This window comes from Rousettus aegyptiacus, unplaced genomic scaffold (assembly GCF_014176215.1).
Source record: "Rousettus aegyptiacus isolate mRouAeg1 unplaced genomic scaffold, mRouAeg1.p scaffold_m13_p_6, whole genome shotgun sequence".
NCBI lineage: Eukaryota > Metazoa > Chordata > Mammalia > Chiroptera > Pteropodidae > Rousettus > Rousettus aegyptiacus.
Window position 1 is genome coordinate 77,343,609 of NW_023416309.1, and position 16,635 is coordinate 77,360,243.

At 37.8% G+C, this 16,635-nt stretch overlaps 1 protein-coding gene across 3 annotated transcripts in view; it reads left to right on the forward strand.

Annotated features, from left to right (window-relative positions):
• Positions 1–15,573, forward strand: part of METTL16 (methyltransferase like 16) — a 70,969-nt gene extending 55,396 nt beyond the window's left edge. For all 3 annotated transcript variants that reach the window (XM_016138907.2, XM_036223764.1, XM_036223762.1), the window contains 2 exons: positions 6,935–7,108; positions 7,236–15,573. In XM_016138907.2, the coding sequence (XP_015994393.2) occupies positions 6,935–7,108; positions 7,236–7,859 (798 nt within the window). In that variant the 3' untranslated portion in view covers positions 7,860–15,573. The remainder of the gene's footprint in view (positions 1–6,934; positions 7,109–7,235) is intronic.
• The last annotated feature ends 1,062 nt before the right edge of the window (positions 15,574–16,635 follow it).

Here is a 16,635-nt window from a genome sequence, read left to right on the forward strand (position 1 = left end):
CTTTTGTATTTCTGCGATGTCAGTTGTAATTTCCCCTCTTTCATCTCTGATTTTGTTTGTGTCCTTTCTCTTTTTTCTTTAGTGAGTGTAGCCAGGGGTTTGTCAATTTTATTAAACTTCTCAAAGAACCAGCTCTTTGTTGCATTTATTATTATTTTTTGTTTGTTTTCAATTTCATTTATTTCTGCTCTAATTTTGATTCTTTCTTTCCTTTTGCTGAATTTAGGCTTCATTTTTTCTTCCTTTTCTAGTTTTTTAAGATGAAGCATTAGGTTGTTTATTTGGGCTCGTTCTTGTTTTTGGAGATAGGCCTATAATGATAGGAACTTTCCTCTTAACACTGCTTTTGCCGTGTCCCAAAAGTTTTGATATGTTGTACTGTCATTATCATTCTTTTCTATGTATCTCTTGACCCTTCTTTTTATTTCTTCCCTGACCCAGTTATTCTTCAGTAGCATGTTGTTTGATCTCCATGTATTTGTGGTTTTTCCTGATTTTTTTTTTTTTTTTTTTTTTTTTTTTTTTTTTTTTTTTTTTTTTTGCAGTTGATCTCTAGTTTCAAAGCATTATGGTCAGAGAATATGGTTGGTATGATTTCAACCATCTTACATTTGTTGAAGCTATCTCTGTGTCCCAGTATGTATGTGGTCAATCTTTGATAATGTTCCATGTGCACTAGAGAAGAATGTATAAGCAACTGTTTTGGGATGAAAGGTTCTGTAAATGTTAGTTATGTCCCGTTGGTCTAATGTGTCATTTAAGGATGTTATTTGCTTATTGATTTTCTGTTTGTATGATCTGTCCATATCTGACAGTGGGCTATTTAGGTCCCCTACTATGATAGTGTTTTGATCTGTTTCTCCCTTTAGTTCTGTTAGTAGTTACTTTATATATTTCAGGGCTCCCTGATTGGGAGCATATATATTAATAAGTGCTATGTCTTCTTGGTGCATGATTCTCTTTATCATTATGAAATGTCCATCAGTATCTTTCTTTACCTTTTTTATTTTGAAGTCTGTTTCATCACTACTCCCGCTTTTCTCTGAATGCCATTTGCTTGAAATATTATTTTTCACCTTTTCACGTTGAGTCTATATTTGTCTTTGGAACTGGGATGTGTCTCCTGGAGGCAGCATATGGTTTACTTTTGTTTTTTGATCTATTTTGCAACTCTGTCACTTTTTATTGGTGAGTTCAGTCCATTTACATTTAGAGCAATTGCTGAAATATAAGGCCTTCTTATAGCCATTTTATCTTTTGTTTTCAGGTAGCTCAGTGTTTCCATTGCTTCCTTGTCCTTGTGTTTCTGTTTTCTTTATTTTGGTTGTCTTCTGTGTATTTTTCCTCTGGTTCTTCTTCTTTTATGTTATATACTTCTGAATTTCTGGCGTCCATTTTCTTCTGTACGTGCCTTATTTCCATTCCCCTTTGCAAATTTGGATCTTTGAATCCTCCCCTTTTCAGTCATTGTTATCTAAGTTTGTCCCTACGTATGCTGAACATTCATTACTATCTTGCTATAGCAAATCTCTTCTTATTATTTAAGTTTATAATGCCCTGTTTTTAGTAAAGGTTTGCACTCCTCTGCTTCTATCAGCCTGATAGTCAACTGACTCCTAATTATGTATATATTTTTGTCATTTTGTTTTAGGTAAGCTGACCCTTTTTAGTATTTCCTGTAATACAGGCCTCGTAGTAGAGAATTCCCTCAATTTTTGTATGTCTGAAAAGGTCTGTATTTCTCCTTCATGTCTAAAGAGGAGCTTAGCTGTATACATTATTCTTGTCTGGTAGTTCTTTTCATTTAATAGTTTGAATATTTGATTCCACTCCTTTCTTGCTTGTAACGTTTGTACTGAGACGTCTGATGATAATCTAGTGGGTTTTCGTTTATAGGTTACCGTCGTCTTTTCCCTGGGTGCCTGGAAAATTCTGTCTTCGTTGTTGATTTTTGATAATTTTAATACGATGTGTCTTGGTGAAGGCCTTTTTAGGTTGAGATAAGTAGGCATTCTATTGATTTATTCAATTCCAAGCTCCAGGCTATTCCTTAGATTTGGGAAATTCTCATCCACTGTTTATCTGAAAATGCTTTCTAATCCCTGCTCCTTTTCTTCTCCTTTGAGAATGCCCATTATTCTTGTTTCTCTTTCATTATTTTTCATTCTTCGGTTTCTCTCGTCCTTCTGATTTATATCTAGATTTCTGTCTTCGATATCATTGATCCTTTCCTCCATTTGGTCAACTCTGTTTCCCAAGCTTGCTATTTCATTTTCCAACTTTTGCAGTGTGTTCTTTATCTCTAGAAGTTCTATTCTGGTTTTTTTTTTTGAGGGTTTCAATCTCCTTGCTAACGAACTCATTCTCCTCATCTAGTTGGTTTTTCAATTCCTGAAATTGTTGATATAATTTGTTTCGGATCTCACTGAGTTTTTTCAGAAGTACCGTTCTGAATTCTTTGTCATTTAAGTTGCATATTTCTATGTCTGTAAGCTTATTTTCTGGAAATAGATTTCTCTTTCTTTCTGAGATGCTTTGTCATCTTTGTTGTTGATGGTGTTTAATGGACTGTTTCTCCTCCTGGGCCTTAATGGAAGTGTATTCTGCTTTTTTCCCAGAAAGATTTATTATAGAAAGGTCTCTCTAGGCTGTTGCAAAGAAGGCATTTTTCTTTTGGTTTCTAGAAGGTGATGTCTAAGCCTCTTGGATCCCTGCTTTATATAAAATGTTAATAATGTCCTTTTTTTTTTCCCCTCATAGCTGTTTAATCACACTCGCTACCCTCAATTCAGTCCCTGTCAGTGTTAGTGACAGTTTCCTTAGCGTTTGCTCAGATTCCCTTCGGGCTCTGCTGTGTTCGGTCTTGGAGGATATGGGAGGAGGGAACCTCTGGATTGGGAGTAGAGGGCTGCGGCTCAGCCTTGGTTTTGCAACCGTGGCTGGTAAAAATCAAGTGTTGTTTCTTTGCCGTCAGCTTCATGGAGCTCACACCTCTCCCAGGCAGGGCTGTTCAGGGAACTCACTGCACCTTCTCCCCTCCCCCTCCTGCTGTATAGAGCCACCTGCGAGAGGCAGATTCTTTATTTATCCCAGTCCACCGCCTAGCACCCAAGATTCTGACCTGTGGTAGCTCTTATGCACAGATCCCACGCTCAGATATGCTAGTGTGCAGTTTGGGTGTCTTTTGTTGAATTTTAGATGTTCAGCTTATTGTCATTTCAAGGGGAGAGATCTGGGGACATCTCTCACTCCACCATGTTTCTGACATCACTCCCCTATCCCCTTTTTAGATAGGTAACATTCTACATGAACTTTTATTCCCCTTGCTTTTTAACATTTTACAGTTTTTACCTATATCCTGGGAATGTTCAGGACATTTTACACAGTAACCTGTCAGATTAAAATAACAGTAGAAATGCACACCGGACTGTTAATAAGAAAGCTACACCCTTAAACAACAAAATATTCAGTTAATTTCATGGCAACAGAGGTTATACATGTTTGAACAAGGCACAGCTGGTGAGATAGTCTGTAGTCTTTCCCAGCTCACCTCCTGTCTATATTCCATCCAGGTGTCAGTGTTGGCCCCTTGGCTCTTTCTCTGAATGATGATAGCCTGTGCTGAATAACAGCCTACAGGCATTCTGCTTATTCCTGGAGGACCTGCGACAGTAGTCATTCAGAATGTGGTAAAACAGGGAAGATCTCAGTGCAGTGGCCAAGAGCACTCTTTTCTCCTCAAGACCATTCTAGATGCTGCTTTGTCAAAGCAAGGAGTCTGTGGCTTCATGCTCAGCAGTTCTCTAGTGAATGACTCCCTTCTTTCCCTGAAGTTACTCGGGAGAACTTAATGATTTCATGTAGTTCATGGCTTCATTGGGAGTTTTTGCCTTAGCTGTAGTTAACATCAGAGCTTTGGCAGGATGAGAGTTGCTACGCAGATTTGTGTCAGGTTCCACTTAATTTGAAAGTTTTTGACTGCACCACTGAGGTCTTAAAATTAAAGAGTAAGAATTTAAGAAAGTTATAGACAGCCTTGTAGGTAAAGCATATTTTAAAATTTAAGAACTATTTTTGTCCAATTTGTGGGTTCAATCTAATGTATTTTTAGCAATGCAACAAAATATAACACTTGAATTTCCTCCCTATTGATTATGATTCATTGAAGCCTTGCAGTTCCAAAGATCCAAAATGCATATCCCCTATGGGATTTATAGCTCCCCTCCAAATTTCTTTTGAATTGTAATTTCAGTTGGGTAACAGTAGTGCATCTTCTAATTCAAAAGTTGTAAATTTACCTTCCAGTTCTTTGCTTTAAACTGAATTAACCATTACAAAGGACTGATTTTTTTCATTATACTTTAAAGTGATGAATTATGTATGTTGTCCTGCCTGCTAAACTAGATTATGACAATTTGAGTGTAGCACTCTTCATTAAAACATTTGTGGTTTGAGATTACAAGCATATTAGCAGAATAAGATCATCTCATTTGGGGAAAAGCAGAGCTTCTGTTTACTAGCGTTGTGACAGGGGATAAAATTACCTACTACCAGGGACCTGTGGAGTTGAATTTGATGATTAATTTCTTTAAGACCTGCTCCTGTATTTTATCTGGCCCTGCCTGCTAAGAACTTTCAGTACAAATATGAGGGAGAGAGGTATGATTATTATAAGCCAGGCTTAAGTTAATCTTTAATCATTTAAAAACTTTGAGAATTTTTAGAGTATCTTATTATCTGTCTCTTGAGTGCCTAGTTTCTATATTATAGTAAAACAAATAATTCTAAGAATATTTATGTACATGTATGTATCCAGATTTGTCAATTATTGTATATGGAAAACTGGTCCCAGGATGCAAGGTAAAAGAGCTTATGTGATACGAGTTTTCATTTTAGTCCTGGATCAGGGCAATACATCGTCTATTTTGTTGTTTCTGACTCCTTCAGAACTTGGAAAGTGGATCCTTGATAGAACTCTTCCTTTGGTGAGGATGCATTTCTCTCCTATATGTTCTAGGAATGATGAAGAGTCTGTTCTTACTTTTGTATAAAGAGTATTGCAGGCTGGTTCTAGCAAGACAAATGAGAAACACAGCAATATCTTCACTTTGCTGGTTGGAATTTGTGAGCACAGATGATTAGCACCTCTGTCGAAAAAGATATGAGGCACTGTCTTTTTACCATATTTGTAGATAACCTTTGGAGTACTGGGAGAGCTGTCAGGGATTTCCCTGTTACAGTGACCCCTCCATGGGAACAGCCTTAGATGTTGGGAAATAGAATGGGGAATCTGATTCTTGCCCCGCCATCTTTTTTTCTCCTACGCACCACTATCTTTCTCCCCAGCTTAATAATCATATTTTAATCTCCTTAGTGTAAAGTGTTAGGCTCTCAGTAGATTGTAGAAATTATATTTCTTATGCTGGATGATTGAGTAAATAGCAATACTACTGTCTTAATGTCAATTTGAATTTGTCTCATCGTGTCTGAAATATTAATTGAACAAGTTCAGAATCAGGACTTAGAGTCTACTATTCATTTCTCAAGAGCAGGTTGTTATTCATGCACACAAGTTTTTTTGTTTTTTTTTTTTGTTTTTTTTTTGTTTTTTTGGTCCTTTTTATCTAAGCTTGTTTTCTAATGTTCTTTAATTTTTATTTTTTTATTAGTTTATATCTGGTATAAAGAGAAAATGTAGATTGTTTCTTAGAAATATTATCTAAAAGTTTTCTAGCAGAGGATAAACTGGCTGTTTTGTCATGTATGTATGGGGTGTGGGGTTGGTGGTTAGTTCTTATAAGGCCTCACCCAGTAATTGGACCATACTGTGTGTCTATGCATGTGCTCCATCACTGTTTTCAGGTAGAATTGGAGTTCACAAGCATAAATATCAGGGGCTTCTTTTTGTAGGAAAAGATCTTCAAAGCTAACTAGGTATTTCTCTTTTTGAGCTTTCTCCTTATAATCCTTACTTGGTCATCTTGACCCTGACCTTAGAATTATCTTAATTTTTTAAAAGTTTTAATAAATTTTGTCAACACGTGCAAGTCTGTCTCTTAAAATAAAGTGTCCATAATATATCTGATCTTAGCTAAGAGTCATTAAAAAATTTAGTAACTTTGTAAAGAAATTTTAAATACAGCAGTATCATTTGGTTTTTAAAATGGAACTTGAGTCCCTCTAGTGGATAGAATATAATTCACTTTCTAAGCTTGAAATAAAAAGAAAGATGATAGTCTTAGAATTATATGGAACCAGCTTTCAGATACAGTCTTCTCATCTCCCCAGCTAAGAGGCAGTGCTTAGGTAGGCACTAGCTTGGCTCTCACAAGCAAGATTCAACAGTCCTTTTTTCTGCCCATGTTACCCTAGTACCCTGGTCATTCCTAGCATGTGATCTCACAAGCTGTGGCTCACCAGCTACTTTCAAGCCTCAGCAAGTATAAACTCAGACTGCAAGTTGATGATTTTAAGCTATGCAGTTCTTTATAGAAAAGAACATATTGCCCCTAGAGTCTTTGAGATGCCATGAAGGAAATAATTAAACAAGCCTGTTTGGCGCACAACAGGTTAATAAAAGAGGAGTTGCATACTGATAGCCAGAACACCGGAAGCATGGTATGACAGAAAGAACCTGGGTTTTGTGTTCAAGTCTTAACTTTGTAGTTACTAGCTGTGTGACCTTGAGCTGCTTATATAGCCTCTCTGTATCTTAATTTTTCCTTCTGTACAGTGGGAAAATGACAAACCTATTTGCTGGGGTTGTTTTAATAAAAATAAACATGCAAAGAAAGGTCTTTGTGTTTTTAGTTAGTGCCGTGCAGTTAATTGGTAGCAGAAGTCATGGAAATTTCCCTAGCTGAGTTCATTATAATGCATGCAGTTTAATTATTTGAATAACTTTCCCCTCTTCCATGCTTTGTTTTTCTTTCAGTCACCACCAAGTAAGCGAAGAAAATTAGAGAAGCCAAGGAAACCCATTACATTTGTAGTGTTGGAGTCTGTGATGAAAGAATTAACCCTTAAAGCATTGCCTTTGGGCTCTGAGACAGTGGAAGGCATAGTAGTTGTGACGACATGGATTGAAAAAATTCTCACTGATCTGAAGGTACCTGGTTAAGTACATCGAAGAAGTACTTAAAATAATCTTTTTTTTTCTATTCTTATCCTTTTTCAAAGGAATTTTGAAAGTGAAAGAGTGATTTCCTATAAAATTCTGATTTTTCTTCAAATAGGTCCAACATAAACGAGTTCCCTGTGGAAAGGAAGAAGTTAGCCTTTTTCTAACAGCCATAGAAAACTCCTGGATTCACTTAAGAAGAAAGAAAAGAGAACGAGTGAGACAGTTGAGAGAAGTTCCCCGTGCTCCTGAGGATGTCATCCAAGCCTTGGAAGAGAAAAAGTTCACTCCCAAAGAGTGTGGCAGTAGCCCAGATTTGGCCCAGGGCCCCCAGGAGAGTGCCCTGTGTGGGCCTGCTCTACAGGAAGGCCAGTCTGCCACTGTGGAGGGCCATGGCCCAAACCAGGATTCGCTTTCCCAGGAAGAAAACCCAGAAGCCATGGAGGATGAAAACAGTGAGGAAAAGGGAGAGATGGAGGTTTTGGAAAGTTGTAAAAGCTCTAGCAATGGAGCCCAGGACCGAGAGGCTTCCGAGCAGTTCAGCAACCCAGTGTCTGAAAAAGGGGACCATCTCCAAGGAGTGGCTGGACATTACCTGTTCAAGTGTTTGATAAATGTTAAGAAGGAGGTAGATGACGCCTTAGTTGAAATGCACTGGGTTGAAGGCCAGAACAGGGATTTGATGAACCAGCTTTGTACCTATATACGGAACCAAATTTTTAGGCTTGTTGCTAGTTAACTCCAAACTTCTTGCACAGTTGGGAAAGTTCTATAAAGTAGCTTGCTGTGGAGTGGCCTGTGGAGTGGCAAGAGGAATTTCACCATGGCTTATTGATAGCGTTATTAAGAATTACTTTCAAAACAGAAAGAATCCATTTTTTAAACACCTCCCCCCTATTAAGTTTCAGGGCATTGTAGTATGGTAGTTCAGGAGGAAGAATTGTTATAAGCGTCAACAAAAAGCCATCAGAAAAGTCAAAGGTTTTAAACTTGACTTATAAAGTGATCACCTTAGCTTTAGACTGCTTCTCTGAGGCCCAAAGGATTATTTTTGGAATCTAGTTTCGGTCAGAACGATACACAGCATCATGCTTTTTGTCACTTACAGTTGCTTTTTGAGGAAAGGTGACTTTCTCAGCCCCCAAATAGAGACAGTACACCAGGGCACATAGACCATGAACCCTCTTCTAGAGTCACGTTGAAGACAAAGACTTTATCTAGGTTCATATGATTAATTACCCCTTTCTCATTCTTGAGAAAAGATCTGGCCTGATGATAGGTGGTGGGAGAGTCAAAGAGAGAAAGTTTAGTGATGTCAGAAGGGCTGATGTGGGCAGCGTCTGGAAACATCACATTCCTGACTCAGGTCTGTTTTGATGTTGCTTATTTCAGAAACAATTAGATAAGCAGAACTCCCAGGTATGACTGAGACACAACAGAATGAAGCCATTCCCCTACCTCCAACCTGTTGAAAGTACTGTGTTGTAGCAGTTTTACTAGTATACGACATTTGAAGTCGAGTTTTGTTTTGTTTTTAATATAAGAGTGGTCAGAATTGAAAACCGTAAGTCCTGTTTAAATCCTGGGATTGGGGAAAATATTTTCTTGGCTTTCAATGAGTAAATGATGATAGAAATAAGAAATGGAGCAAGATTGCTTTTTCGGGCTTCTTTTGTAATCCTCTCACTGCTTACTTACCTTTTAGCTTAGGAGAATTCTCGAGGCCAGGATAATCATGTTTTTAAAACATGTTTCTAATTGGAATGTCGGGACTCAGCAGGAATGCCTCTAGAAAAGGAGTCTTTTTTGGTATTTCAGTTACTCTCTGCTGTGTTTGACTTTTACAGCCTGATTTTATACCAGCAGCCTAGGGTTCTATTTAAACTGAAAATTTGGAGTATGATACCAGCTCCTTGATATCTGCAAAGAAAACAGGCCGAGTAATTAGCCACACTTTTGAAAGGTAGCTATTGGTTAGGGCAGAATACTGATGACCTTGGAATATTTTGGCAGCAGCTAGATCAGGCCTTCAGCAAAGATAAAGGAAACAAAAATAGGACTGTATTATACCTCCCTGTGGCAGTGGAGACAGAGCTGCAGAAGATAACATATTAACCAGTGTTTTTAACCTGGTCAGTGAACTAGAGAATCCATAAACATCCTTGGTTGTTTTCAAAAGCTCTGGGAGCATATATGGTTTTGTTTTGTTTTGTTTTGTTTTTGTTTTCCTGGAGAGAAGGGTCCCTGACATAGAAGGGTCGGTAACCAATTGAGGATTAGGAACTACTATTCTAGTCCAGCCTCTCATCTGACAGGATGAGGAAACCAATGCCTAGGGTCACACAGAGCCAGGATTCAACCCATAGCCTTGGATTCCTCTGGTCCAGTTCTTCTTTCTATACCCACTCACACTGTCCTGCTGTACATACCTCGGATAACATGTTTCAGTCATGTTTCAGACCCAAACACAGTTTCTTTCTTGATAGAATTCTAGGATAATTAAGTTAGGTGGCAACTATTCATTTGATAAGTGGTCAATAAGTATTTATTGTTTGCTTGTTTGTTTCATTAGAAAAGAGTAGCAGGTACTCAAATATTTGGAAAAGTGAAATTAGAAAACAGCAACAAAGTCACCCCTAGTTTCAACCTTCTGGAATACAACCACTACTGGTAATTTAGTATTTTCTTCTCTGTCTATAGATCGGGGTGTGTGATGGAGTGGTTTATTCATGCTGTATATTCAGTTTTATATTATGTTTTTTTTTTTAAATTTAACATAAGTATTTTTCCATGTTATAACAGCAGTGTATTTATTTACACTCCTTGCCTGTTCAAAATGTATTTTAGGCACAGTATTAGCCTTTGTTTAAGTCTAGTAGAGAAATTCCCACAGGATGTGCTGTGTAACTGGAGGCACAAAAGATGTGTCTCTATGTTTCAGTGCCCCAGCTTTAAGACTTGGTGTCATGAAGGAGATTTTATAAAAGGTGTTTTAAGTTAATGCTCTTAGAGTTTGAAACGTATGTGACAAGTGAAGCTTACACGATAGAGCTGTGAGTGCCTTCTTTGCATTTGAATGTCTTCATTTCCTTCTCTGAGAAGAATAGTTTATTGCTAACTAACGAGAGAATACTGAAAACATTTTTAAAAGACATTCAAAAATTCTTATGCATATACTTTATAATTATGTCATGTGTGATAGCACATACCTCTGATATAGGGGAAAGGGAATTTTTTTTTTTTTAAGAAATAGGTTATTGACCCATGTATCATAATGTTGAATGATGCTTACTTTAAATGTCCGGAGGTCAAGTTCATGTTGATAGATTAGTATGGAATTAAATCTTTGTGGTACTATCTTAAATTCTATTCTGGTCCCTGGCATTGGCTTCTGATTTCCTGATAACTAAAGTGGAAACAGAAGCTGAACTTGTTTTCCAAGGGGAACTAAAGCTGCTTTTGTTCTTTGGAATCTGCTTTGCTTCCAGCAGTTGGGTTCCCTCACCCCACATCCTTGCTTGACTGTTTACTTACCAGAGCATTGCTGCATGTCCTAGCAGGGTTGCAGTCTCCACAATAGAGTTTCAGCTAATCTTAAGGGTTCGTGTTGATTACTTAAAGCTTTATTAAATATTTTTTAAACCATGAAACCTCTTCTCTTGATAGAAATCAAAGCTTACCACGTGAACATGCCAACTTCTAAGCTCCGACATGTAATAAAACTGCAAGGTGTGGAAAACCCGAGGCCGCTTAAATGAAGGCCCCTCCCATACTACTTAAACCACAGCATTTTCCTCTGTAGCCACACGGGGGCACCTTTGGCCCTTTTTATGAAGCGCCTTAACTGTACTGAGGAATAGATAAAATTGTGTCCTTGGTATTTTCTTGAAATTTCTGGTTGCTACCCAGATAAATATTTTTATGTAAATAAGTACATTTTCACATAAATAAAATTTGAAAAATAAAAGTAGGAAGAAGAAAAAAAATCCACTCTCCTATGGTCTTTTTATCTAGGCATAATCTTTCAACTATTTAATGTTTCTTTATGATCCCAGTTGACAATTTTTTCTTTTATTTCCATCTGTCTTGCTACTCTAAAATATATCCAGGTTGGGTCAGTTCTGTGGATCAACTTTTTATTGCTATCTAGTTAATTGGGGTACTAGAAGAGGATGTCTAGTAATCTTAAATAGTAACTTTTAAAAAGCCTTATGTTCTAGGAAGAATAACTTAGAGAGCTCTAAGAAAAAAATTGTTTTCAATGTTCATCTTTTAATTCTAGTTTGGGTTTATCTGGCTGGATAATTAGCATGCATATAATGTGTTGTTTACATCAAAAGTTGGCACAGTTGGTTCTGTGTTATATACATTACATAGATTATCTGGGCTTTCTTTCACACAAGGGGTGTTCCTGTGTAGAACATGTATAGTACTAATCCCGGGGTCTGTGTGGGCTCAAGGAGAAGTTCCATCCACCTTTATTTTTATGGCACAGGATCAGATGTGACAAGTGGGCCACCCAACAGATCTGCACATAAGAAGGTCCAGTTTGGAAAACTAAGGAGCCCCCTGGGAGTAGGAAGTCTCAAAGGTACAACAGTTTTATTGCCATCCAGGAGGTTTTCCTAGGAAAAGGACCCTTTTTATTAGGAAAGTTGGAACTTGGAAGATTAGGTTTGCTGAATGGGCTGTAACCCCAGTACATCCCAGAAGAGGCTTACTAGTAGAATGAATTGGCTTCTGCCTCCTGTAGCAGGGCATTGATGGTCTTGAACTTTTCTAATGCTCCCAAGTACAAGTCTCTTGGTGCTCATGGCAAGACAGCAATAGAAAGCCCGACATGGGACTCACATACATACAATGAGTTCTCATTCTGTTCTGTAAAGACATTCAAATATTCTGCTATGACTCACCCAATGACTAAAACAGCAGTTTATTATTTTAATTGCTGGTTGGAACAGCTAATGCTGCCTTTTGGAGGCTGTGCTTTTACTCTGGGGGACTATATTGTGACTGAGCGAAGGCCTTGCTACTTCTGAATACCCTTTGAGGTATAGTCTATCCGCCTATCTCAGCTCAAGCAAAAACATCAGGGACTCTGGGCTCTCCTCAGGGAAGTGGAGGATCACTGCTGCTTATTATAAGCCAGGTAACTGAGATACGGAATTGACAAGGAAGTGCAAGTGATCTTGTCAGAATTGGCTTGTATATTATGTTCTTAAGAGGGCAAAGGAAAAAAAGGTCAAAGGATTTTTAAATCTCAGATGCTTTTCCAACCACCCTAAAGGAATGGAAAACAGAAAAGAGCACGGACTTCACAATCATCAGACCTGGATTTATGTTCCAGTTCTACTTACAGGGTAGGTCAATTTCACTAAACCGTGGCTTTCTCATACAAAAGATGAGGAATTCTCGCTTCATGGAATTGTAGCAGCAGTTAAGTGACAGAAGTACTAAAACACCTGGAAGAGTGCATTAACAAAGAGTAAGCTTCTCACCTTGTTCATCTTTTATTCTTTGACTTCTCAATTTCTAATCAGAAAATCTACCAATAAATTCAAGTGAAAAGGCTGAGACCTCAAGTATGTAATTGTCGATACAAACTGCTACTTTTGACCAAGAGCTAAACCCAAGCTTCTGGGTACTGAGGAGATGAACAGGGAACCAATATTGGTTTACCATCTTCTATATAAATTGTCTCATTTAGTAACTCTGCAAAGTGATGTGTTGCCCCTGTGTGATAACTTAAAAAAATGGGTGCTCAGAGCACTTAAAGTGATTTGCCCTGAGATTATTCAGTTAAGTCACAGAAATGGGATTTGAACTCAGGTCTAGAGATCTTGTACCAAATCTCAAGATTTGAAACAAGTGCTACACTTAGGATGAAAATAGACTTCCAGGCTCATTTGACACACCTCTGGAGAAGGAGACTTCAATTTTTGTAACACAGGAAAGATAGAAAAAGCATCTCTTACCCAGCTTCAGAATTTATCACTTTAAGGTAATATTATTTTCTAGCCTGTGATCAATGAGAAAGATTTAATAGGTGAAATTGCTTATAATTAGTTCTTCATTTATGCTACCAAATCTTCATAGAATTTTGTATTTGACTGTAGTGCAGATAATTAAGTGGTTAGTGAAACCACAAAATAAAAGGTGGGTACAAGCACACGTTGGATCAGCATCAATGTAAAATAACTGATAATTAGGTAATGATTCTTAGACAATACCTAATTATATAATAACAGAAGAATTTTATTTTTTATATTTTAATAGCACTAAATATTTCACATGCAGAACACAAAACTGTTCTGCTTTTTAATCTTGCCAGAGAAGGTAGCAATTGTCAGAAAACAGCAAGTCATCTTCCCCAGGTAGGTTGAATGAACTCAGAATCTGGAGAAAAAAGGCTGCCTGCCATCTGGGGGACCCATTGAGGGAGCAAGGTCCAAGAGTCTAGAAACCAGAGCCAGGAAATTCTCAGCTGGGGGACTTGGCTGGCTTCTGTAGCCAGTCAGCCCCTAGGGAAATGTGCTGCCGCTGCTGTCCCAAAGACAAGGCTGTCCGGAGAGCACTGTTGAGCCTGGGACAGTGGGCAAGGGGCAGGGCCTGCTCCCATAGATTGGCTAGGAAAATGATATTCCTAGGATGATCTGACAGGATCCTTAATTCAGATTTGTTGTCTCTGGATGTGGGCATTATGGACCAAACTCTTGCCTGTATTTCAGTGACCTCTAGATGAGCACTTCTAATGACTTTTTCATTCACAAAGGGAAGTATAGGACTTCCTCGTCTTCACCAGAGGCCAGGCAAGAAGGGATAGAACTCATGCTTTAAAAGGAAGTAGCCTTTATTCAATTCTTCTGGTTATTGCCATGCAAAAAATAGGTGCTCAGTGTTGTTGGGTCTTTTGATTTTTTGAAGGAAGCCAGAAATCCAGATTTGTGAGAAATTTACATAATTGTAATCTTGACAGCTAAATCCATATTGTATAAAACCTGGTAGACCATCAGTTTGTGACCTCTTCTACTGTCAGGTGGTAGATTTGTCTAAATATTGTGTCCACTTTCTTAAATCTTGTTTACTTTAGCCATTAAAGTCTAATTGCTGCCAAGCCTTCTTATTTAGTGTTCTCATCTCCTCCTAAAAGGAGAAATCCCAAAGATTCTGACCATGGACCTTGTTATGGGTGACCGCATCCACTCCCATGACTTCAGCTACTACTCACCAATACATTTATCATGCCCACATCATGTACCTAACCACCTACTAGACATCTCCCCTGGGACCATGGCTGTGTCAAACTCAATATATTGTCTAGACCTGCTTCTGGATCACTACTCACTCAGCTGTCCACCAGGGATTAAAATTTTCTACCTTAGAAATTGCTCCCAAATCCAACCCAACTTCTCTATCCCTAGTGCCACAGCTTTAGTGCTGTTCCTCATCTCTTACCTGGATTGTAAGGGTAACCTGAACCATTTCGGAGGAACTTCAGAGGTAAGCATCAGAGCAGATTTAGATAGGTTTGGGAGGGGCAGAGGGGTGCCAGTAATGAAACCTTTCAGGGGTAAAATGGGAAAGCTTTCAGAAGACTAGAATGGGAAGTAGATCCACAGCAACAGGTTGAGTTAGTTGAGGTCAAGATTTATGAAGCATTTCCTGATAAAGCACAGGGGAACTTTTTTCTCTCCTTTAACATAATTTCATTTTACAAAAGCAATACATTTTAATTACAAGAAATTTAGAAAATGATGAATAAAAATTTACAGTTCCACTATTCAAATTGAGTTATTTTACATTTTATCTATCTTATTTTTATATGTGTATGTATTTTTAAACGGCAAATGTGGAACCATACTATATATGACTTTTATAATATTTTCCATTTTGCAACATGATAACCTTTTTCTAATTATAAAATTAATCTTATGTGTCAGAAAACTTGTGAAAATAAAAATTACCAGTAATCACATTGCCCAAAGACAACCACTGCTAATACTTTGGTTTATTAAAAACTCTGTCGTCTTCACGTGCCATATTGTGAATGTTAACTTCACTAAACCAATTATTCTTATTGAAAATTTAGGTTTCTTGGTTTTCACTATTGTAGATAGATAATCCTTTAGTGAAAATCTTTTCTTACTGCTTTAGCATAAATTTATATAAGAATAACTGAAGCAGAGGATTTGACTCTTAAAGTTTATATATATTGCAATTTGCTCATTAAAAAGTTTGTGCTAGTTTATGTTTGACAAGTGCCTGTTTTTCCACACCTTTGATAGCATGAGAAGGCTAATTTTTAGAAACCCTTTATTAATTGATAGGTGAGAATATTTTCATTGTTTTAATTTTATTATGGTAGTGGCAAGATCAAACATTTCCATACACTTTGTACATATATTGTATATGTTATTTCATATAATGTTTTATAAATTTTAAATTGTCCTGTTTTTCTGTTCAGATGTTCTTTTGTTATTGAATTGCAAGGGCACATCTTGCCAATATTTCCCTCCCTTTTGTCGTTTACCTTTTCCTTTTATTTATGGTGATTTTATTTTGTTTTTACAGTTAAAGAGCTTTTAGAGGGTTTATGTAATCAAATCATTCACATTTCTTTATATTTTCTTTGCCTTTATGAGTAGGAACCTTCTTTACAACCCTTAGAGCAGAAAAATGTTTGCCTATATTTTATTATGGCTACATTTACACTTAACACTTGAATGTATATGATGTGAGTTTAAGGATGTAATTTTGTTTAATGAATGGTTCAGTGTTATCACAGAATAACTCATCAGAGAGATGTCTGGTAAGCTCTAGCACTGCTATCTGAGGTGTCTGTGATGGAAACAGGGACTTGAGCAGCCTAGGGGCTGGGGGACAGGGTTATATGTTATCCCAGATCCTAGCCTGGAAGTGGAAGGAGAGGTACAGGCTGGTATGTGGCTCCTGGAGTGTGCTGGAGTATCTCCAGAACTGCCCAGTATAGACTCTCCCAATGGGACCTGGGGCCTTGGTAAAAAAAAAAAAAATCTGGTCGTAGTCGTGGAGCTAAGGTTTGGATCTAGACAGTCCAGTCAGTGACAAGTCACTGCTCTGGCCTTACATAGTCAGTCTTCTGTTATAGCGTGAGAGTAGCTGATCTCTTGGGTTTTAAAGAATTGTTCCTGCAGCCTTGCTTTTAGCTATGAGCTTGGATTACTAGGACAGTAGACCTTAGTCCTCTTTGTGGGGCACTGATTGCATTCCAGCCCCTTAGCCCTGGGAGGGGCCTTTCCTATCATCAGCATCCCCCCACCTCCACTGATCCAGCCGGCTCTTGACTCACAAGACTTCACTTCTGTCTATTAACTTTGCCCAGTCTCACTCCCATGACCTTAATTAATTTACTCTAAAGCCATCTCTTTTTTTCTTCAGAGTATTAACTGAAGTCCTCTTCCTTTCCCTTATGCCTTTCCACTTTGATCAGCTTCCTCCTTCCTAAGTCATCCACAGCCCCTATCTCTTTAGTTGCA